Consider the following 22,481-nt stretch of genomic DNA (forward strand, 5'->3'; position numbering starts at 1 on the left):
TTAATTTACTGAAGACAAATGTAATATTGTACTACACCCTCTTTATTATAATTCCAATAAGAAATTCTAAAATACATTTTATTTGATTTGCAAAATCAAGTATTTTTCTATGTTATACTGAAGAAACTTTCGGACAGGGGCTGTGTTCGCTATTTCAGTTACTCGCTATGACAACAAAATGAAAGACAATTCCAACCTTTTTGCAGGAGTCATTAGCAGGAGATGGGCCCCTTCTAAGTAAACAAGAAAGAATTCCTCTCAAATTAAAAAATTCTACAAATCAAGATAAGGAGTTATCAATCACTGATGTGGGTGTATGAGATTTGAATCTAGAGTCTACATCTTCAACCCTGCCCTTATTTTGTTGTGCCTCTCATCACTCATGGAGATCTTGCTCTGCTGTAACCATGGATACACTTGGCAATTGTGTTAGGAGAAAGACTGGTGCCCAGATGTGCAAGTGGCAATAAAATATCCTTCCTACACATTATCCATGGGTGTGTCCTACTCATAATAATACATGTGTGAGGATCTGTAACTGTTTTCCATTGTTTGTTCTGTGAAAGTGATTTATCTTGTTGCCATGGGTTACATGTTACACTGAGCATTTCATTGGCGACTGTCAATTCTGTCTTTCAATGCTACCAAAACAAACAACATCAGAATCAAATAGAAACATACGCCACTATGTACCAGACAAATATAGCAATTGAACTGATCCTTCGACAATGTGTGTATAAATGAAATTGTCAGCTATCATATAATGGGCATGTACAGTACTTGTGATGTCATTGAAGGTGAAATTTATGTTATGTCACTGAGAAAGCAACGAACTAATAAGAAACCACCCTTATAGGAAGATGACTCAGACCATAGTCTTTCAGGTGTGCAAAATATGAAAATGATACAACATCTCATTGAAAGTCTTCATAAAATCATAATGACAAGCAGCAAATATACTTTTCACGAATACAATTTGAAATGCACAAGTACCAATAATGGAGATTTAAATTATTTCAGTTCTTATCAACATGTACATCTCCTTTTCCCTGGAGTATTTTGAAATGCCAGGTATTAGCCCTGCAAGTACAATGCATTGATTACAAAATCCAGTGTATTTGTTGTTGTTGTTGACAAATCAATTCTGGTCTAAACTAGAATTCAGTTGTCAACAGTAACAGTGGACGTGTACAGACTTTCTGGAATGGAACACTGGACATTTTGACATGATTTTGGGAATATGACAAGACGCTGTATATTAGAACAAAATCATGGTAGATACCTCAGAACTTACAGCTAATGTCACCATAATAATACCACACACCACATTGCAAATGAGATAGATATACACGCTCAACATTGAAAGTAGCTGAATCAGAGCGCATTCAAATTGACTCATCCCTGCCACAGGCAGTACAGACAGTTATATTGTGTAAGTGCTGATGGTTGTCCGTTCAATGCAGTGGAAAAGTAATCAAATCCGACCTCATTTGGCATTACCTCTTCTTTTATGACCTAGATTCTCTGAGTATTTCCATTGTCAAGCATTGTGTATGTGTGTATACAGCTATCTCAGGAGCTTTTCATATACTTAGCATACTGTATACAAGTGTCCGTTGTCATTTGTGTCTCTTCATAGCTGGATTAAAGACGCTATGGTTTAAAAGACAGATCTCTGGTTCATGTCTTCACTTGTCTTTGAGCTGGACGCTTGTTCTCACATAATCCAGAAATAGGATAGCCATTGTGTGGCTTGGTATTAGGGCTTTGAATGGAAACTCACATGTTAGGGTACTTTTGACTGTTCTAATGCATAATTCACCTGAAGTAGAGATCTCAAACAAGCACTTTACCCACTACCATGCAGCATTAACCAAACCCTCTCCCAAATTTCTAGTTGTGTAACTTGAGTCACAATTTATAATAAACAATGCTGTAACTCGGAGTATGTGCAAAATATTGCTTTATTTGGTTATGATACATGTGGATAAAATATTTGTGCGGGCACATAAAACTGGTTACCTAACCAGCCCCTGTTTTTCTTTTCACATCCCCTACAACACCAGTAAAAACAATGGAACTGAAGTGAATTGTACTTATAAAGTACAATGATAAGTTTTAAAAACAAGCTGTTGGACGTACTTTACACTGAACAAAAGATTTAGCAAATGTAACCCATGTCCTGATTATTTATTGTTATTTACAGGGGTGGGCAAATCAATTTCCAATCAGATCCAATCACCCACAAGCTAATATTACTTAGTAGCAGCCATAAAAGATTACTATCCATGGTGTACTTTCAAGAAGGTCACCAGTCAACATTTAGGGTAGAATGAACCTTGAGGACAGATATTCAGACTCTTACAGTTCTTTTTTGGTCTACAATTTCTGGTTAATGTATAGATCTCGTAGTAAGAAATATTTCTTTTGCATAAATTTTTATAAATCAAAAGTTTTTATTTTTCCCCATGGAATTAACATATAGGGAGGCCACATCCATTTTTAATTTCAAATATCGGTAAACGTTAGGTGACTTTGTTCCTATAGTTCCAAACTTTGCTTAGTGTGACCCCTGATTTTTGTTCTTGATTTGGTTAGAGAAAGATTTAATATAGAGTTTCATTATAGAAAGTTTGAACAAAAGTCTTTCACTTTCTTGGTGCGCACACTACCTTAGAAACCTGGCCAGCTCTGTACCACTGGACTAGTAGCTAAGCAAAAACCACTGGGTCATAACAAGTACAGGGCCAATGAGCTTCAACATGTCGATCTGCTCACCCTTGATATGCACACAGGTCTCTGACCATTTGTGTTTGGACAGGAATGCAATAATTGTGATGTGTACAGCATTGCATTTGAATTGTTCAGCAAACATGTAAGCACTTGTCTTCGGAAAGAATTTATGTCAATGCTCAACACGCATACCTGTGTCCTCAAGCACTCTCTTCAAATGATGGTTCCTGCACAAATTTTGGTGTCATTTCTAAGCTCAATGTTCTCTCTTTAATGGTACACAATTTGTATCGTGTAGACATATAACACGTATCATAATAATTGTTACATACATTATACATACGGTACATGTTTGTATACCTTGCATAGACACTAGTGCTCAATTCTGTGAATGTATTACATGTAATACTATTATCTGTCAGTTACGTATTATATTGTTGATGTGATTATTTTTAGTTGTGTCTATGAAAGGTAAAGGTAGATTGTCCCTTTGGTGACACTGCATTACCAAAAACAATATAATGTGAAAAGATACAACCTTTTACTTGACAATTCACGACAAAATAAATGTGATGGTTTTCTGAGGATCCTGATTTGTTGTTCGTATGCATTCACTCACTGTCACTGGATTAGAATGAACTGTAATTTGGTGTGACTTTTACCAGTATTGAGCAACAGACAAATGCAGGTAGATTTTTTTGTGGCAGGTTGATTTCCTGAATTGTCAGTTCTCCGCTATCCCTGCAGCTGCTGTTGGCAAAAGACACTTGAAATGGTTCCTGTCTTAGTCCCTGCCCAATCATTGTCAAAATCTGTGACTCTTTTGCAGAGATCCTCGACTTTCATCATGTGCAGTCCACCATTCACTGTCACTCCATTTAAGCGCCTTTAGCATTGCAGGGCTTGGCAGAAACACAAGTAGTTAGACCTTGGAAAGCAGAATCTACTTCTTCTGTCTCTGTTGAATGTTTAGACTTCGGCAAGAAGGAATCAAAAGACAAGTAGTTACATCATTTTTTGCCTCAAGATATGGCCAGTAAAATGTTTGTTTGTATCCTTGTAGTTGTACATTGCTGTCTGAATTCTTTGCCAAGCCTGATATGCATGAAAAGGAAGAGGCTGTGCCGCTAGATTTTAGCAAATTGCAAAAGTGCAATAATTCACAAAAGACTTTTTTTCATGAAATAATGTGTCTGAGGTAAACTTTGTAATTTGGACCAGTGTGTTTCAATTGATTCTTTTTGACCTGAAGATAATTATGACTTTCGACCTTTGTGACCTTTTGATTTAAGTGTGGTTGAGCAGGGGTTATCTCTAACATCAGGAATTGTATAGTTGTAGGGTTATTGGCCTGTGTGTTCCATTGATCGTCAGACTTCAAAACTCGATACACCATGGAAATCTTTCCTCAACCGTTGGCTCTCTTCACCTTATTTAGACAGAAGAGCCGGATTTACACAGCCTGCGAAAGAGATGTTTGTACATTATAAATACACCTGGCATTTACGTTACCAAATAAAGATAATTTACAATCACATAATCACCAAAATCCTCTTTTGACATCAAATTTTTCTTATGACATGTTTCCCTTTGTGATAAAAGACACATTATGCATTTCCAACTGGTGATAGCATTAGGCCTTAACATGTGTTTATTCACCTCCTTTCAGAACGGTAGGTGAAGTGTCGTCGGGAGTCATCACAAAATGTCTGAACTCAGCAAGAACCAAGACCAGAGAGAAGGGCATGGATATCCTTCTGATGTATGTAGAACTGGAAAAGGGAGAAGTGGTTCAGGTATGTCTTGATGTCTTATTATTATTATTAAATGAATGGATACAACTTTGATCATGTAAAGTCTGGTTCAGTATGTCTATCATGAGCTGAGAGCCAAATTTCTGAGTGTTGTCCTTGTAAAGTTGTACAGATGGAAAATTACAGTGCATGCACTAATAGTCTGGATAGCTGTATGGCTAAATTTCCAGCGAAATGGCCAGTCATACAACAAGATTGGAAGTGATTTAATAGTAAGATCCACAGACGCTATTTAAGATCAAAAGACATCCTCTGATGATCTGATATATAAAAAGATCTGTAGTTGTTGATGTTCTTCATATAGCATTTCTAACCTATTTTCCTCAAACAGGCCTTGATATGGCATGAATGAACGTCAGTTGACTTTCAAAGGCTAGTTGCTGGTTAGGTACCGCATTGGAACCCTTCTGTACAGACTGGTTTCAATGCTGTACTGCCTTTAGCTACATTAAAGTTGAAAGCTGTTGATCATGAACTTCGGAGGTAGCCATGACTCATTTTCTCTCTGTGTTTCTTCACCAACACAGGAGGAACTCCTGAAAGGTCTCACCAACAAACAACCAAAGGTAGTATCCGCATGTCTTCAAGTACTAAGGGAAGCCCTCTGTGAGTTCGGGTCAAAGGTCATCCCTGCCAAGCCCATCGTCAAGTCCCTGCCAAAGATGTTTGAAAACAGGGACAAGAATGTGAGAGAGGAGGCCAAGCTGTTGACAGTGGAAATATACAGATGGGTTGGCCCTGCATTCAAAGCTGCCATTCAGAATATTCCACCTGTTGTGGTGAGTTATATGCAACAGTCAGAAAATTATAGGGCCAGTTATGGTAACTTTTGATGATTTTTTTTTGTGATTTTGGTGTTATATAGCAACTATAATTTCTTGTTCTACTTTCCAAAGCATGTTGATATGCATGGTTTTCAGCTTGTCAACACAGCCTGTAAATGTGTAAACTGTGTTGGTATTGACAAGTGACTTCTGGACCAGACCAGAATTCAAATGTAAACAATAACAGTGCATTTTACACATATAGATGCTATGTTTAAAGCAAAATAATGGATGTTTCAACATTCTTTTGGGAATAATGTAAGAACTAGCAATTAACAAACATAAATAAAAATAATTAAGAAATCATCTAATGTTAGCATTACAGGCCTTTTACTAGTAAAGAATTGATTTTTTCTGCATACAGACCACAAGCCTGTTGGCTGAAAATGAAAAATAAAACATCAGTATTGAGAGAGTTGTAGTCACAAGGATTACTTTTATATGATTTTACCATAAAGTACTTGGTTTAAATTAATGATAAAATGTCCACTGGTTTGAAATTTACATGTTCCCATGTAATTGTACAGAGAGCAGAACATTTCTTCAAAGAAAAATGAAAGCCACAGTTCTGAGGCATAGAGAATAGAAACATGCTGCAGTCACAGTTCACTTGTTTCACAGCCTCTCAATTTTCATCAGAAATTTCAGGTTTGATGTTTTCTAGAAAATCTGTCCGAAAATCCAAATTGTCCGATGACAGTTGGGTCATGCTACACACTGAACACAATGGAGTTGTCAAATCTCTTTCATTCACATGCTGTGTTTTATGAGTGACTTGTGTAATGCACTTGTTCCAGCGTTCCTTCTCTCTCCCGTACAGGACATGTTTTGTACTGTTGCCAAGTTCAGCCGTAACAAGCCCCCAAGTGCAGTCGTGACAATGACTAGCTGTAAAGTTCAAAGCCTTGTATTGATTACTCTTCAAGGAAAATTTATTACAGTTTGTTTTCACTCCTAAAATTTTGAAATCCACCTCATCCCTGAATGGTCATGTAAAGCCATATCTGAAAGGAAGGTGTTATCTGTATATTGTGATTTGAAATATAAGTAGGTAATTTGAGAATCAAGACAAGTTACGATGTGAAGTGTACAAGATCAGTGATAATACAAAGAAACAGTATTTTCATCATGTTGAAAATACTGTTTGTGCATGTACATTTCTTCACAAGTTGTAGACCTAGTGAAAGTTTACTGTTGTAAATTATGTACATACAAAAAGTGCTCAGTAATTTCAATGAAACTAAGCAAACTCTTAAAGTGGTAGAATTTTAATTCTCCCAGTTTTTCTGTGGCTCCAAGGTCAGTTTTTGGTTAACATGTCAATGCTTATACACAATAAAATTGTCAAATCTCTTTCACAGTGTTATACACTCTTATACACAGTGTGCATTGCTACATATAGTATGTCATTTATATGAAGCCAGTGAGAGTAAAATAATATGATATCTTGTGAAAATAAAATGTTCATAAAGGCAGAGCTTTAATTTGTTTAACCCTTTGAGCGTCAATGTCAAATTTTATGTCCATTTGGTCTAAAATTACGAAAAAAAATTCATAAAAATTCATAAAATTGGTAAAATGTTGCAACAAAGTTTTGGCAGGAAAAATTACAGCATTCAAAGGGTTAAACATTTCGTGGAAAGAATGACGGACTTGTGAAGATGAACACCTCGTCAAAACATTGTTCACGCACTTGATTTTCTCTTCTTCTTTTTTTCCCCCTTGGTTACCCACAGATGAAGGAGTTGGAAGATGAGTTTGAGAAGGTGCCCAGCAAGGCACCGAAGCCGACAAGGTTCCTGAAATCACAGCAGGATCTGAAAGCCAAGATGGAGGCTGAAGATGCAGTGGATGGGGAAGAAGAGGAGGAAGGTAGGACAAATCTGTTGTACTTGTACTACTTCAGCAGATCCACCAATTCAATGGTCCAAAAATTAGCAAATTTTTGTATTTTTGCTGTTCAGTCAATAAATACGTCAATTAATATTAGGTGCTCTGTATCTAAACTTCAAACCAAATTCTGACAACTAGGTAGCCAATTAACTTCTGCAACTTCTGCAACAGGTAACCGCTGTTGAAGCTACATGCCTCTGCAGTATATACGACTTGTTTGTAACACAGGTTTTACTACGTGTGCACTGCAACAAAGTACGTTGAAGTCTGTTTCACAGTGTTAAGTTGTATCACATTGAATGACAAATGTTGGACTTGACTATGTTGAGATCTCTGTTATAACAGTGTTTAGTGTTCAAACCTTTCAGAAACCTTTAAATATTGAGAATTATTTTTGAATGATCAGAGTCTATAGGTTAATGACAAAAGATGTTATCAGACACTCTTGCAAACAACTAAAAGGACACCAGTGTCTACCATTTGGTTTGAAGTTCCTATTTTCAGGGTGAAAAGTTATTCACTCTCAAGAGAAATACATCAGATTTCCCTCTTGCTTCTGTAGATAATATGATAATACTGAAAAACTGATGATGAATCCTAGGAAATGTGTTAATTGATTTGTTTGTTGTTTTAGATGATGATGCAGCAGCTGGGGCCGCTGCTTCCATTGATGCATATGACCTGTTGGATCCTGTGGAAATATTGTCCAAGATTCCTAAAGACTTCTATGAAAATATTGTAAGTTGATTAATATTCTATTTCCTTTCTCAGCCAGTGATCATCTTCAATCCAGTCACAACTGGAAAAATGTATCATAGCTTGTAGTGATAGATAACAATATTGCCCAGTCTACTAGTCCGCATGTGTTTGTATAGTAAAGGATGGACACCCATCAACACATTTTTTAAAGAGAATATCATTTAATAAGACCATGAAAACCTCTTGAAATTTCTTGCTTTATGCTTTTTTTGATAAATAAGTTATATCAAATGTCCCTTGACGTTTGACACTCTTTGCATAACTGGACAAGACATACTGTGTAAAGTTGTTGCGATGTGGACTAATGTAATGCTAGTCATCATTGATTTTGTTTGATAATCAAATATATGTGGTGGTAGAATACTTGCACGATAAAGCTTACTATAAAATGTCTCTGCTTTTCACCAACTCTTGCAGGAAGCCAAAAAGTGGCAAACAAGGAAAGAGGCCCTGGAGGCAATACAGCCTTTGGTGTCAAATCCAAAACTTGAACCAGGTGATTATGGTGATCTGGTCAGGGCATTGAAAAAGGTAAGATCTCCACCTACATCTACCTGATCACCCCCAATAGGCCAAACCCGGAATTCGAATCGACCACGGTACAAATAAAGCCATATGCGCAAACGCGCATGGACGTACGTGTATTTCCATACGCGTTTACACATGTGGGTTTGTTTGTACCGGCATCACGTGATTATTTGGGCGTGCTGAGTCTGCAGAACGCATCGCGTCCTTTTTATTCCGGAGTAGACCCAATTCCCTGTGAACAGGTCCACACTCACCATCGATAACAATATGTTTGGGCCAAACCATGGTAGTGAAAGGGCTATTGCTATCAATGGTGTCTGATACATGCACATCAAGTTAGTTAGTTTAAAAGAGCATTTGAAATGCAGTTTGTTTTACTTCATCTTGTAAATTTGCAAAATCACGACACATTTCTCCCTCACAGTTCAGTCAGAGATCTACAAACAATGTGATGAAAGAATGTGGCATTGCTATCATGCATCTTGCCTTGATATTCTAACATTTTCATGGTAGAATTGTAGATCACATACCATATTGGTAATGAATTTTCTGTCGTCTGCAGGTTGTTGGTAAGGACACCAATGTTATGCTGGTAGCCCAGGCGGGCAAGTGCCTGTGTGGTCTTGCAACCGGCTTGAGAAAGAAGTTCCAGCCATATGCTGGTCAGGTAAGATGCAATGTGTAAAACTAAAAATAACTCACATAACTGTATTCATGGTACAAATCTTTGATTGGTTCAGGTACAAATGGGTCTGATTGAGTAGATGATCTTGTTTCCTAGAGCAGATTAGAGTTAGACATTGACATCAGCAAATATTTCCATGCAGCCTAGCTGTGATTAACAGACATATTACTGCCATTGATTTCAGTGTATACAAACCATACTTGAGAAGTTCAAGGAGAAGAAAACCAACGTGGTCACATCACTGAGAGAAGCCATAGATGCTATGTATCCGTCGGTAAGTCTTGTGTCAATGTGTGTCAGTTCATCTTTGTACAAGCATGATATATTCATGCCATAGTGAGTGGAGGTACTAGCAGGTATACCTTACATACCATCCAATGTTGCTTGTTTGTTTGTTTTCTTTTACTGTTTCCACAGCAGATCTATGAGTTGTTTTTTTCTACAATGATTTAGCGTTTCTAAAGCAGCTACCATATATTGGATGATCAATTTATTCTGATGATGACACTCTACTTGTTCATTTTTGTGTTTCAGACCAACCTCCAAGCTATTCTTGAAGATGTGCTGGCTGCCTTGGATAGCAAGAACCCAAACATCAGAGCGGAAACCTCACTTTTCTTAGCTAGATGTTTCAGGAAAATAACACCAGCTACTCTACCTAAGGGTGTTCTCAAGCCACTATGTGCTTCATTGGCCAAGGTAAAGTTTAATCTCTTCACCCCTTTTCCCTGTCAAAAGGTCCACACTTACCATTGATAACATTTGCATTTGGGCCAAACCACTGTGGGGAAAGGGTTTAAGTGTATTGAATTGACCATGGCAGTAAAGAAGTACTTGTATTTCAGTATTTTTGTCTTGTAGTTGAAACTACAACCAACAGGCTTGTAAAAAACATTTACCCTCAGAAATACTTAACATTCCATTAGTTGCACGTAACTGTATTTTTCCATAATTATTTGACGGTACTCTTGGTAAGATACAAATCTAGTTCTTGCCTGTATAGCCAATAAGTTTGTCATTCATTCACAACTGAATTGTCAACAATAACATTACGTATTGTACTCAGTGTATTACGTTTGCATGGCTAATACTTTGGCCTTCATCATCGAACCATGGGGAGAAGGGAAATGTACTTGTTTGTAAGATAAAAATGATGGAAATATTTTTTTCTCTGGTACCAAAATTTGCATGGTGACCCATGAATTTTGTTCTTGATTTTGAAAGAGAATGGTTGAAAGTTTTATTTTAAAAAGGTTGAGCAAAAGTTTAAGTCTCTCATTTCCCAGGCGCGAACTACCTCAAACTACTGCAAAGTAGCGTGCAACAGGCCTAATGAGGATATGAATGTCGCACTCTGATTATTGCACTGTTCCATGGTAAAGGTACGCTGAAGACATCACATTATAGCGGTAGAAACAAATACATGTGGATGAGTATGTACTAAGGGGTACACATCTGTGTACATGTCTGTGTACATTTTTGGATGCGGTTTTGTTTTTAGGGTGGTCCATTACAATTTTTGGTTCACCTATTGAAGCATTGAACTTTGACCCCGTTATCTCTTGCAGAAAATGGATGACACTCTCCCCGATGTAAGAAATGCAGCAGCTGAAGCCCTGGGTACAGTCCTCAAAGTGATTGGAGAAAAACCACTCAATGCAGTCTTTGCTGAAATGGACAAACTTAAAGTTGATAAAGTAAGTTCTTCGGTCTACCCATGCTACGCTCTGCACTTGTGATACCAACCGTAAGAAATTAGTGGACAGCTAATTGAGATTTTGAAAACACTGTAGCAGTTTATTGCCAGTCATGTGATTCAAGTAAGGATTCTTATAAAAACCATGGTATCCATATAGCATATCATTTGACTTAATTGTCATCAAGTAAAGATATATTCCTGATCAAAATTGAAACACATAATTGCGTGAACACATACCTTGTTGGATATGATTTCCATCTGAATGTCTGTACTTTCATGCAGATCAAGGAAGCGTCTGAGAATGTTGAACTTGAACATGGTGGTGGGAAGAAAGCAAAACCAGCTGAGAGTAAAGCAGCCGCTGCCAAGCCAGCCCCCAAGAAAGAGACAACTTCATCTAGGGCCAGGAGCAGCCGACCCGCCACAGCTGGGCCTGGTGGCAGAGCCAATGGGCCACAGAGACCATCTACAGCGCCACCTGGTGGCAAGAAGAAGGCGAAATCCAAAGCAAATGACGATAAAGAGGACATGGCCACTGAGCCACTTTTTACAGTAAGTCTGTCTGTCAGAAAAACTCGGTTTGAAAAAGTTTTCAACAATTTAATATATGGCCTTGCCTTCAGTATCGAGGATTGTGTTGCAGTCCATAAGTGCTAAATATCAGTGATGTAAATGGCTTGCGTAGGTCCACTTACTTTTTTGAACTCCATTGACTTAATGATATTTTTGTAAAATCTGATAAGATATAACATAGTTTTATGGAAAAGTTAAACATAATAAGATACAACAGATAGTTTACACACAGCTTCTTGTTCAGTCTGTGATAACGTTGCACATTCTCTGCTGTTGATTTGTGCGCAAGTGAAAGTCCACACATGATTATGTCAATGTCATGGGCATACTGCTACCCTTAACTTTGGTTATGCTTGCTGTTTGTTTTGCACAGGATGAAGAAGTGGACGATAAGGCAGAAGTGTTATTGCCACAGTCTGTTAGACAACAACTACAGAGTTCCAACTGGAAGGAAAGGCTTGCTGCGATTGAAGAATTCACCACTGTAAGCAGATTCACCCACTTATCTCATTCTTGATATATTTCATTGAGTTACACCCAGAATTCAAACAGACCACGGTACAAACAAAACCATGTTAAACAGGCATGCATAGTGCCATAGAAATACATGTATTTCCATATACAGATTTGTACATGTGCGTTTGCCTGTACTGCCATCACATGATCTCTTGGGTGTATCGAGTCTGTAGAGTACTGCAAGCCTTCTTCATTCTGGAGTAGAACCATAACAATCTCACAACATTCAGGTGTGAATTTATTTGATGAATTTAAATAGAGCAAAACAGCAGTCGTAAATTTTTCTATGTTATCTCTATCCCCGAACTCAACACAATTCCTGTAGTTTCTGTCCAAAGTTGTGCTTCTGAGCGCAACCATGCTGTCATCATATAGTTGAGTTGTATTTGTTTTCATACTTACCAGCTTTGATAGCCATATTGCATGTGTTTTCAGTTATGGGAGTGAGGATTTCTGAACTCCAATGCCACAGACATTACTGCTTACACTCCTGATACTTCTGTAGTGGTTGTGATGTGTAAGCATCATTGTGAATTTTCCATGCTTTCATTTCTACTGGCACACAGCTTGTCAATGGCAAGGAAAAGAAAGACATCCAGGCTCAAGTATTCGTGAGAGTTATGGCCAAGAAACCAGGCTGGAAAGAAAACAACTTCCAGGTTAGTGATTTATCCCTTCCCAGAGAAGTTTCCTGTGTGTCGCTGTACTGAACAAACAAAAGTTTTAAATATGTGGGTGTTTGAGGGCGCTCTGAGTAAATTTGTGTGTGTTTTACACCATTGTGGGCAGTGGTTGGATTTTTGTTTGTCTGTTTAAAGTTCACTTAGATTTAGAGAGTAAAAAAGACTTTAAAACACAAAATAAATGAAAATGCTGCATTATGATGTCATTTATCACAAACACAATTATTTTCACCTGCAGGTTCTGAATCGCAAGTTTCAGCTCGTCAAAATAATTGCCGAGAAGGCCAAGTTCACCAGACGGTCAGGGTCCTTTGTGATTACAGGCTGTGTGGATAAAATAGGTGATGGCAAAGTGGGCAACAGTGCCTGTGAAGTCCTGACAGCTGTCGCTGAAGCAACCAACCTCGGCTGGGTCAGCTCTGAGGTCAGTGTGCAGTATAATGTGGCTAGTTGTGACAGTGGGACCTATAATGTGGACAGGAGCTGTCAAATGTCATAAACTTAGGAGCTTCTATTGAATGTCAGGTTTAGGACCGCCTAAGAAGAGGGCAGTAGCCCATTCCCTTTGCCAGGTCCTCTGTTTTTAACTAGCATGGGTGGATACAAACCTTTGGACACAAAACAAAGATGCTTTCCATTAGGACTTCTAGCTATGTAGTCGCGTAACACCCATCACTCCCCTAGTTATCATTACGGTGAAATGCTGTCTCAGACCTAATCAAATACATTTTCAAACTATAATCAAAATATGCATAACCCCATCAGGCAGAGAGAATATTGATTTCACTCGTCAAAATGCCAATTTATTTGTGATTGGCGTCGAGCAGCAATAACTTTTAAGCCCTGATTATTAGTATTCATTAGAATGGGTTAAACCCGGAAATCGAATAGACCATAGTACACACAAAACCTTGGGCACAAACGTGCTCAGAAATATGTGTATTTCCGTGCACATTTGTACACCTTGGTTTGTTTGTACTGCCATCACATGATCTCTTGAGTGTACTGAGTCTGTTTTATTCAGCGTAGAGCCATTCTATTCAGGTAAATGGCAAGTTTTGGATGCAGTTGTTCAGAAAAGAATACATCTTTCTGATTTCTGTTTGTCTGGTTCATGTACAGGTGGTGAGGTATGCCTTTGATGAACAGAAGAACCCCAAAAACCAGAGTGAATCCCTGAATTGGTTTGGAAATGCCATCAAAGAGTTTGGATTTTCATCGTAAGTCTGGCATTAATCTTACCCTATAATTCAATCCATGACATGCAGATACACCCAAGTGCAGGTGAATTTTACAATGTCGATGAGATACAGGGACATCTCAGCAGCTTACAAATCATATATCGTTGTCCAAGTTGTTTCAAATACTGTTTTTATTATTAAATTTGAAGTGTTGCTCTTGGAGTACATTAAATGAAAGGTTTCAAGCTAGTACTTGACCTTCTGAGGGACCTAGATACGTAGGAGATCATTTCACCAATGGCATCATATTATGCAGGGAAGTTTCAATGTACTTAGCCAGGCAGCTAGAGATGTTTTGGTCTTGTGGTGTGTATGACGACATATAAAATACCAAGATATAACTGGTGGTAATTCCAGGCTTCCATATAGTGAAGGCCCCCTATGGTTTGCCAGTCTGCACAACAAAAGACTGATTTTGCATAGTGATACTCACAGCTAATCGCACAGTTATATAACATCTCAGGCAGCCTCCATAAATTTGTTGGAATTTAGCTGTATAACCTGTTAGTTTTAATTCACGCTATCTGAATTTCCCGCACTTTGTGAACGATTTTGTTTTCTATTCCTTTCCAGTATCACACCAAAGAATTACATCTCGTATATAAAGAAGGCCTTTGGTGCTGTGAACCCTGCTGTTCGTGCATCAGCCACGTCACTGGTCGGTGTCATGTACATGTACATGGGTGCACCAATACGCACGCTCTTTGAAGATGAGAAGGCTGCCCTCTTGCAGCAGATTGATGCTGAAATTGTCAAGGTAAGCTTGAGGGAGGGATAATCTGACGTAAATATCTGTCTTGACCTGTAAGTGAATAAAAAAAATAACACAGAATTCACAAAGTATGTTCCTAATTCTAATCCCAACCTTACAAGTTTTTCTTAAATCACAAGCTTATCACTGAATGTTCTCCCATAATGACAGCTAAAATGTTCTACATTCTGTAATATTTTTTTAATCTGCCACCTTTATATTTGTGTCAAGTATTAATGTCATCTTGCACTTATGTAAATCTAAATGTCAGAGAGAAAGAATTCTACTGTATGTGAATATATATTGAATAATACTTTGTGTAATTTGAAATGAAAGTAAGTTTGAGTTAACTGAATATTTTAATATTATCCACTCAAAATACTTGCCTTTACAAATTTCAGAGGTCCAGCCCTTTCATAAACCATTCAGCAATCATGGGAAAATAAAATGTTTCAAACACTCTTGCTTGTGAATGAAATCAAGGAATATGAATAGATAGCACTGGAAAGGAGAAATAAGAAATTGAGATATGGTCATTTTTAACAGTCGGACAAAAGCAAAACAGAAAAATTTTCAGAAATGTTCAATTATGTCTTCAAGGAAGTTCCACCCACCCCCACCCACAGCACCACATTCAAGAATAATGTAGCATGTGGCATTTCCGCAAAACAGTTGGAAATTTTCATGGATAGTTTTCACCGCTGCATGTACTTTTATCCACGCAGGTCAGCACCAACGGTGCCACTGGTTTGACGCCAGGGATGACCAGTAAAAAGACTGGAAAGAAAGTAATATTGTCGCCAAACATAGCTGAAAAATATATCAAACCAATAGCTGCTTGATTTTCAAATAAAAAATATTAACCCCAGATTCGCTTTGTCAGACTAATCCAAATGAAATGTCATTGATAAATTGTTCACAGCATTTGTGCTTTACTCATGTAAATGTACATGATATGAATGCTACAATTGCATAAGGAAAGCAAAAGCTATTGTCAATGGCACACATTTACATGTATCATTGCTCTGAATATCATTTTATGTACTCAGCGATAAAAATCAGTAAATCATGCTATTCAAAGATGAAAAGCTATTCATTTTAAGCGAGTAAGTCTTGCAAACTATCAAAGAAACAGGCATAGTTTGTCGACATACAATACAGAATTGTCAGATGGTAACCTTAGAGTAATTTCAGAAATTATACCATTTGATCAAACCATGCAAACAGTACAGCATTGAGAAATTTTGTATGCAAGTGTGTCATTTCCTTTTGTTAGTTGTCACATCTAAAAAAAAATTTGAAAAAATTTGTATTCCAACAAGTACAAAGGGGTAGGGTTTGCCATATAACGGAGAACAGTTTTTCGTGTTAGACCTTTCTGTACATGTTAGATGCAAAGAAGATCTTTTATTCTCTTTGCTTGGTCACATCTGAACATCATGTAGTGGCTACACTCCAGGTTCTAATTTCATATTGAAGGTATAATGCACCTCGGGGACAGATACTCCAACTTTCAAGTTTTTACGATTCTTTTCTGATGTACCACCTGTGGGGGCTCATTTTAAAGCCCTTGGAGAAATAAAAATTTATGTCAGCTTTGTTTTTTGAAAAAACAAAATTCCATTTTTCCCCATAGAGTTAACACAGGGATGGCAGCCATTTTGAATTTCAAACATTGATACATGTTAAATGTTTGTTTCTGTAGTATCAAACTTTGCATAGCGACCCCAGGTATTTATTCTTATTTTGAAAAGAGAATGGTTGAAAGTTTCATTTAGGAAGTCTGGGTAAAAGCTTATGAGAAGTCTTTCACTTTCGAGGTGCATACATTGACATTGCAAGACTGGTTCTTTCCGTGCAGGTCGAAGGTGACAAGCCTCCAAAGCCCATTCGGGGCCAGTCCAAGCGGAAAGGAGGCGGCGACAGCGACAACGAGAAGGATGAAGATGAAGAAGATGAGGAGGATGCTCCAGGAGGTGCCGCAGCGATGGAGGATCTCGTCCCAAGAGTTGACATCGGACAGCAAATCACATCTCAGATCATAGAGGAAATGGGTGATACTAAATGGAAGATCAGGGGTGAAGCCCTACAGAAGGTAAACTAAACAGAGGCAGTTGTCCTCAGTGATTGCATTCTCGTGATTGATCTAACTTCAAAATACTAACTGACTGATAGCTTCAGACAAACCTGAATTTTTGTGGTCATTGGTGACAAGAGCTAGTGTGGTGCATGTCAGTATATCATATCTGAATTTGAATAAATATGGATAAAAATAGTCCTATTGTTAAATTTGGTCATAATAGGTTTGTAAGCTTAGGCTTTCCTTGTGTCTCTTACAAGCATGTAATGAAGTTGCAGTCTGACCTTTGACAGAGAGCATTTGAAAGACATCTATTAGAATTTTGGAAGTTTTTTAGGCACATTTGTTACAAGATGTCAATTCACTTTCCACCAATGATCTCTAGTATGAGTGCTTTTGTGCAAACATTGACTTGACAAAACATCTAGTGTTTTCTTTCGCCAGTCCTTGCTTCCTCATAATGCTTGAGAAACTCTAACCAAGTTGTTAAACATTCCAACATCTTTTCACACCCAGGTTCAAGGTATCATATCAGATGCCAAGTTCATCACACCAAACCTTGGGGATCTCCCACCGGCACTCAAGGCAAGATTAGGAGACAATAACAAACTTCTGGCCACCACCACCGTCAACATATGCCAGCAGATTGCCACATCCATGGGATCCAATGTCAAGAGATACACCAATATGTTTGCACCGGGCATGCTCAGTCTGTGCAGTGACAACAAGGTAAGGTCAAGGGTCAGTGGAACATACCATTTCATAGGGTAGGGTAAAGATTTTGCACCATTCTTCTGTCTCATAAATCAGCTATGTCTGATGTGGAATCTTTTTTCGCTCTACAGCCGTCAGTGAGAGCAGCCGCAGTTGCCTGCCTGAAAAGCTGGGTGGAGCAGACCGGACTGCCTGTATTCTTTGAAGATGAACTTATGTGTACTGCCCTTGCCAAGGAGAACCCCCTACAAAGAATAGAGGTAACTTCCTTAAACAGGTGTACGCAATAGAAGCATTTGATTTTGCGTGAATGAGTGTATTGTTTACAAATTGCTTTGAGTATAACTGAATGTTGAAATTTTACAATGTTGTAATGGTGAGAGAAATTCAATTCTGGGTAAACATGAAGCATGTTACTGAGGATAATGATCAGTTGTTGACTTGATCCTTTCTTGTGATGCAGAAATGAGTTGGTTGACACAGTACGTTATATTTGCAGTACCAGCAAAGTAATCATTGTTTTTACATGTAATGGGTTAAACCTTGGATTCTAGAGGACCGTGGTACAAACAGAACCACATACAAAATATTCTGATAAATCTCTGTGTGCGTTCCTGTTTGGTATTTATCCACATGTATGTTTTTGTACAGCTACAACATAGCATCTTCGGCGTCTGTTTTCTATACCACCATGGTAGTCAGAGTGTGATATTGTATGCCATTTTGCCTATTGCCTATTGCTTAAACACCAGGATTCTGATGCTAGGTGCTTTGCAGTCTACATCAAGCAAATAATTTCCAATTTTCTTTGTGACAGCTTTATGGTTGGTTGGAAGAGGAGATGCCCAAGTGTAAATCCATACCCAGTGATGGCCTAATCCCATGCATACCAACGTTGTATTCCGCGTTGGAGGACAGGAATGCCGAGGTCAGGAAGAAAGCCCAGGCTGCTGTGCCTATGTTTATGATGCATCTTAGCTATGAAAAGATGTTTAAAATGACTGGAAAGTTGAAGGTGAGTGTCTGTGTAATAACCCTTCGATCACAATGGTTTAGCCCAAATCAATTGTTGTCAATGGTGATTGTGGACCTGTTTACAAGGAATAGGGTGAGCAGGTTGACATCTATTCCGAGGAAGTATACAGAAATCTGTCATTCTCACAAATCATGTTTCTAGATGAACACAGTGATGACATTTGTTGAAAATGTGCAGAGAAATTTTATGTCAGGATAGAACAGAATGCCATGAGAGCTTCTTTCAGAAATGGGCTGAATGTACCATTCCTAGAATAAACAATGGATGATGATGCTCCTTGTTTTCCCCCATATTGAAATGGACTATTCCCTGATCAGGTACTAGGTATTGTAGTTTCAGTGGTATGCATAGCAATATCACAGCATTTTTGTAAAGGTTTAGAAGATGGTGAAAAGTGTTGCAATCCAGTTACCGTTTCAGTTGTTCTCTAATGACAGTTGTGTATGATATTCAATAGGAAGCCCTGTGTAGTGAATGGTGAACCCCGGTAAATTTTGCCAGGTATCACACCTCAGCAAAAAACACTGTATCACCAGCAAGTGTACAAAAGCACTTCACATGGCTTTTTCCATGTGTTGTTTCAGCCTTCCTCTAAAGACCAGATAGTCGGCATCTTGGAGAAGCAGCGCGCCAATGTGCCAGCCAAGCCAGGCAAAGCTAAGAAAGCGGCGGCAGCTGGTTCAGGCAGTGAAGACAAGAGAAAAGAGCCTGAGACTGCTGTCAGCAGTGAACCTGAACCAAAGAGACCTAAAACGGCACCATCTAAACTTAGAGCTGTAAGTACAGTAATACCGCTTTGAATTTCAAGTCAGTTTTTACACCTCCTATCCAACAAACAAACAAACAAAAACAGGAGGGTGGCATAACTGTTGGTACTGCTGATATACAGAAATTTACTGGTCATTTGGTTTCCGATTTGTTGACCAGGCAGTCATTTAAGTTGTTGTGGTCCTTTCCAGAATGATTGTCCCACGGGATGTTTTGAGTTGTACACATACCTATAAATAGATGTGCACTCCCATTTTCACAATTCAAGCTCTACTCATAGTATAAATTAAGCTGAAATTAAAACTACCTGTATTTTGTATGCTGTTTTTGCATACCCAGGGGTTTCATTAAGTTTTGAAGTAGGGGGCTAGAATGGAAAAGTACGCGGCTTGCAGCTGCCATGACCACAAAGCGGTCGTAGTCGGGGGAGGGTCCGGGAGGGGGTGTTCCCCCTCCCGGCCGAAGGCCGGAAACCCTGAAAAATTAGCTAAAATTTACTTTTTACAGCTTACAGTCACCTGAATTTCTAGTATTTTCAGGAGAATTGTCAGCAGTGTTCCAGGGCAATTTGTGTTCTTATCATAAAAGCCATTTTCCTGGGAGATTAGGCCTAAATATGATAATTCATAATTAAAAACGATAAAATATGGTAATGTTGACGATAATTTGAACAAAGAAAACAAGTCTTTAGAGCCTCTATGCTTTTAGGAGGTAAACTATAATAATTCACTATTATTAATGATATAAATTTGATATGTAGATGATATTATACAGTGTTACATCTAGATAGGTTATAGGGGATTCCCCCTCTGTCGAAATGTTGGCACCCCCAATTACTTTGTCAAGGGGACCATTCCCCCCCCCCCTCCACTTCCATGAAATGGTGCCAGTCACACCTTAGAGGTACAAGTAGAACACATGAACTGGTGAAATGCCCCCGAAATTTTCTGGTAAAGGGGGAAAATCCCCCTTGTTGATGCCATTGTGGATGAAACACTCATAATGTTATGCTTTAAATTAAAAACCCTGATGTTTGGTATGGAAATCTGTAGATGTAGAACATTGATACCACTGAAGAGGTAAAAATTTATATAACGAATAATGATAAAAAATGACAAACATTACCATATTTCGCAAATAGAATCAAAGATCCTCAAGGTTATTTGACTATATGGGTATGCAAAGTAAGAACCTTGATATAGGATATGAAAATTTGTACGTTCAGAAGCGCACATTTGGATTTAACCTGACGATAGCTTTAGAATTTAGAGGTCTGATCGTATTGTAACCATTCTGGGCGTCGTTCCTATTGACGTCGATAGACCGAAGAGCAGTACATATCATACGTCCGGCTGGTTATACTCCTTCACAATTACACCTACCGCAGCGCAACTACGCACATCGGCTTACTAAAATTCCAACTGTAATCGGAAAGTTTTTCGTGAGAAAAAAAATCAGGCCATTGCCTTTGAAAACAGTTTATTTAAATCCACGTAATTATCCTTCTCTTGTTTCTTGGTGGATCGTACAGCGAAGCTTGACCTTGCGATCGCTTCCGTCTTCATTTGTTCATCGACCATTTTGACGGCCGACAGGTGTAGTATGCACGTTTTCATTAGCGTATATAAAGGTCACCAAATAGGAATCAGCAATTCAGGTAGCCAATAGAAGCGTCAATTGCAATTCCGATTTTTATTGAGGCAGTATACGCAAGACCGTGCTGCATCGTAGTACAAGGCGATTGTAGTAGTCGCTCGTCTTCTAAATTTTATTTCACATAAAAGCCGTTGAAAAGTTTGATTACACAGCTTGTGAAACTTGTCCATATCATTTCAGAAGGTAAAAAATATTTTAGCTATGAAAGAGTTCAATTTTCAAAAAAAGTAGCCGGCGAAATCGTGAGAGTAACCGGTCAATTTCGCCGGCTGCCGGCTCTTAATGAAACCCCTGATACCATGCTGAAAGCATAGGACTTGTAAAGAATTTGAGCATGAAATGGTTTCGCTTCTTCCCACTGATACCAGTTTATTAGCAGATGTGGTCCAGAACAACCTGTGTATCTTCTGGTACACGTTGTGTTGCTAAATGCTGCATTCTGGCAGTCAGTTAATTACAGCTGTAAGAATCCACTACAATATCAGCCCAATACTGGACAGGGATGACCTAGTTCTCCAGGGCACTCTATATGAGTCCAATGTTCAGGAGTGCCCTTGAGCAATAAATCTTCAAGTTTGCTCCAATATAAATGTAATGATTCGATTCAGTCCAAGACAGCTTCAAGTGCACAATAATTGATATTGCTCTTCACAAGAACATAGTAATCATTGAGAAAAATCAGTACTTTCATTCCATGGAGTGTCATGCATGCTTGATACATAACATTGCCTTGCGTTTTTTTATTTACCATGACAGTTGTGCAGTGTTTGATATTTGATTTGCTGTGTGTGTTGTTTTTTTTCCCCCAACACCTTACATCACACCCAACAGGCTAGGTCTGTTCCGTGCATACCCGATGAGCTAAACCCAGAAAAGAACAAAGCTGAGAGAGCAAACGCCCTCATAGACGGCCCCATTAAAGGCGGTCAGGTTGCCCGTAAGGGCAAACCAGGGCTTGCAAAGGGAAAGGTACAGTTTGGAGTCAAAAATTTATGTAAAAAAAATTAGAAGAGATATTCATAAAAATTAGTTTAACCCTGGTAAAGTTCACCAAAATTGCATCATCTTAGTGAAAAAAGCCACCTTTCACTGAATTAACCTCATCATTGCCCATGACCATGACATTCACAACGGCTGGGTCATTGACACCTCCATGACTAACCCATACACACCCATGGGTCGTGCTATCTATGGTGTATTCCACAGGGTTGCATTCACCTGGGTCATTCTGTTTCAGGAGCCAAGTGGTGATAGTTTTGTGTTTTGTCTGGGGAACTAACACATTGTCATGTGTCGTCACTTAATGTATTAAGTTTCTCAAAAAGTGCACAAAATAATGCGAAGAAAGTTTCGTGATAAAAAGAAATACCGAAGAACATTTTGTAACTGTCTTGTTGAGAAGATCCTGAACAAATGCTTGAACATTCTCACATCTAAGCAGGAAGGAAAAATTATAAGCAATGTACCGAAAATTTGTTTGATTTCTTCAGTTTTCCATCACTAGACCATTTTCAGTCCCTTTTCCCTG

The 22,481-nt window shown here is 38.4% G+C and overlaps 1 protein-coding gene across 7 annotated transcripts in view; it reads left to right on the forward strand.

Moving 5' to 3' along the window:
* The window catches only part of LOC139139738 (cytoskeleton-associated protein 5-like), a 73,870-nt gene that overhangs the window by 21,540 nt on the left and 29,849 nt on the right, over positions 1–22,481 (forward strand). For 6 of the 7 annotated variants that reach the window (XM_070708607.1, XM_070708636.1, XM_070708645.1 and 3 more), the window contains exons 4-24: positions 4,403–4,529; positions 5,075–5,326; positions 7,108–7,243; positions 7,899–8,002; positions 8,441–8,554; positions 9,114–9,218; positions 9,421–9,510; positions 9,771–9,935; positions 10,805–10,933; positions 11,218–11,487; positions 11,882–11,992; positions 12,591–12,683; positions 12,946–13,131; positions 13,830–13,927; positions 14,522–14,705; positions 16,561–16,794; positions 17,296–17,508; positions 17,625–17,753; positions 18,311–18,508; positions 19,114–19,305; positions 21,785–21,922. In XM_070708607.1, the coding sequence (XP_070564708.1) occupies positions 4,403–4,529; positions 5,075–5,326; positions 7,108–7,243; positions 7,899–8,002; positions 8,441–8,554; positions 9,114–9,218; positions 9,421–9,510; positions 9,771–9,935; positions 10,805–10,933; positions 11,218–11,487; positions 11,882–11,992; positions 12,591–12,683; positions 12,946–13,131; positions 13,830–13,927; positions 14,522–14,705; positions 16,561–16,794; positions 17,296–17,508; positions 17,625–17,753; positions 18,311–18,508; positions 19,114–19,305; positions 21,785–21,922 (3,268 nt within the window). The remainder of the gene's footprint in view (positions 1–4,402; positions 4,530–5,074; positions 5,327–7,107; positions 7,244–7,898; positions 8,003–8,440; positions 8,555–9,113; positions 9,219–9,420; positions 9,511–9,770; positions 9,936–10,804; positions 10,934–11,217; positions 11,488–11,881; positions 11,993–12,590; positions 12,684–12,945; positions 13,132–13,829; positions 13,928–14,521; positions 14,706–16,560; positions 16,795–17,295; positions 17,509–17,624; positions 17,754–18,310; positions 18,509–19,113; positions 19,306–21,784; positions 21,923–22,481) is intronic. The other variant, XM_070708662.1, reaches the window with a different exon arrangement.

The sequence above is a fragment of the Ptychodera flava genome, chromosome 1 (genome assembly GCF_041260155.1).
Source record: "Ptychodera flava strain L36383 chromosome 1, AS_Pfla_20210202, whole genome shotgun sequence".
In the NCBI taxonomy this organism is placed as follows: Eukaryota; Metazoa; Hemichordata; class Enteropneusta; family Ptychoderidae; genus Ptychodera; species Ptychodera flava.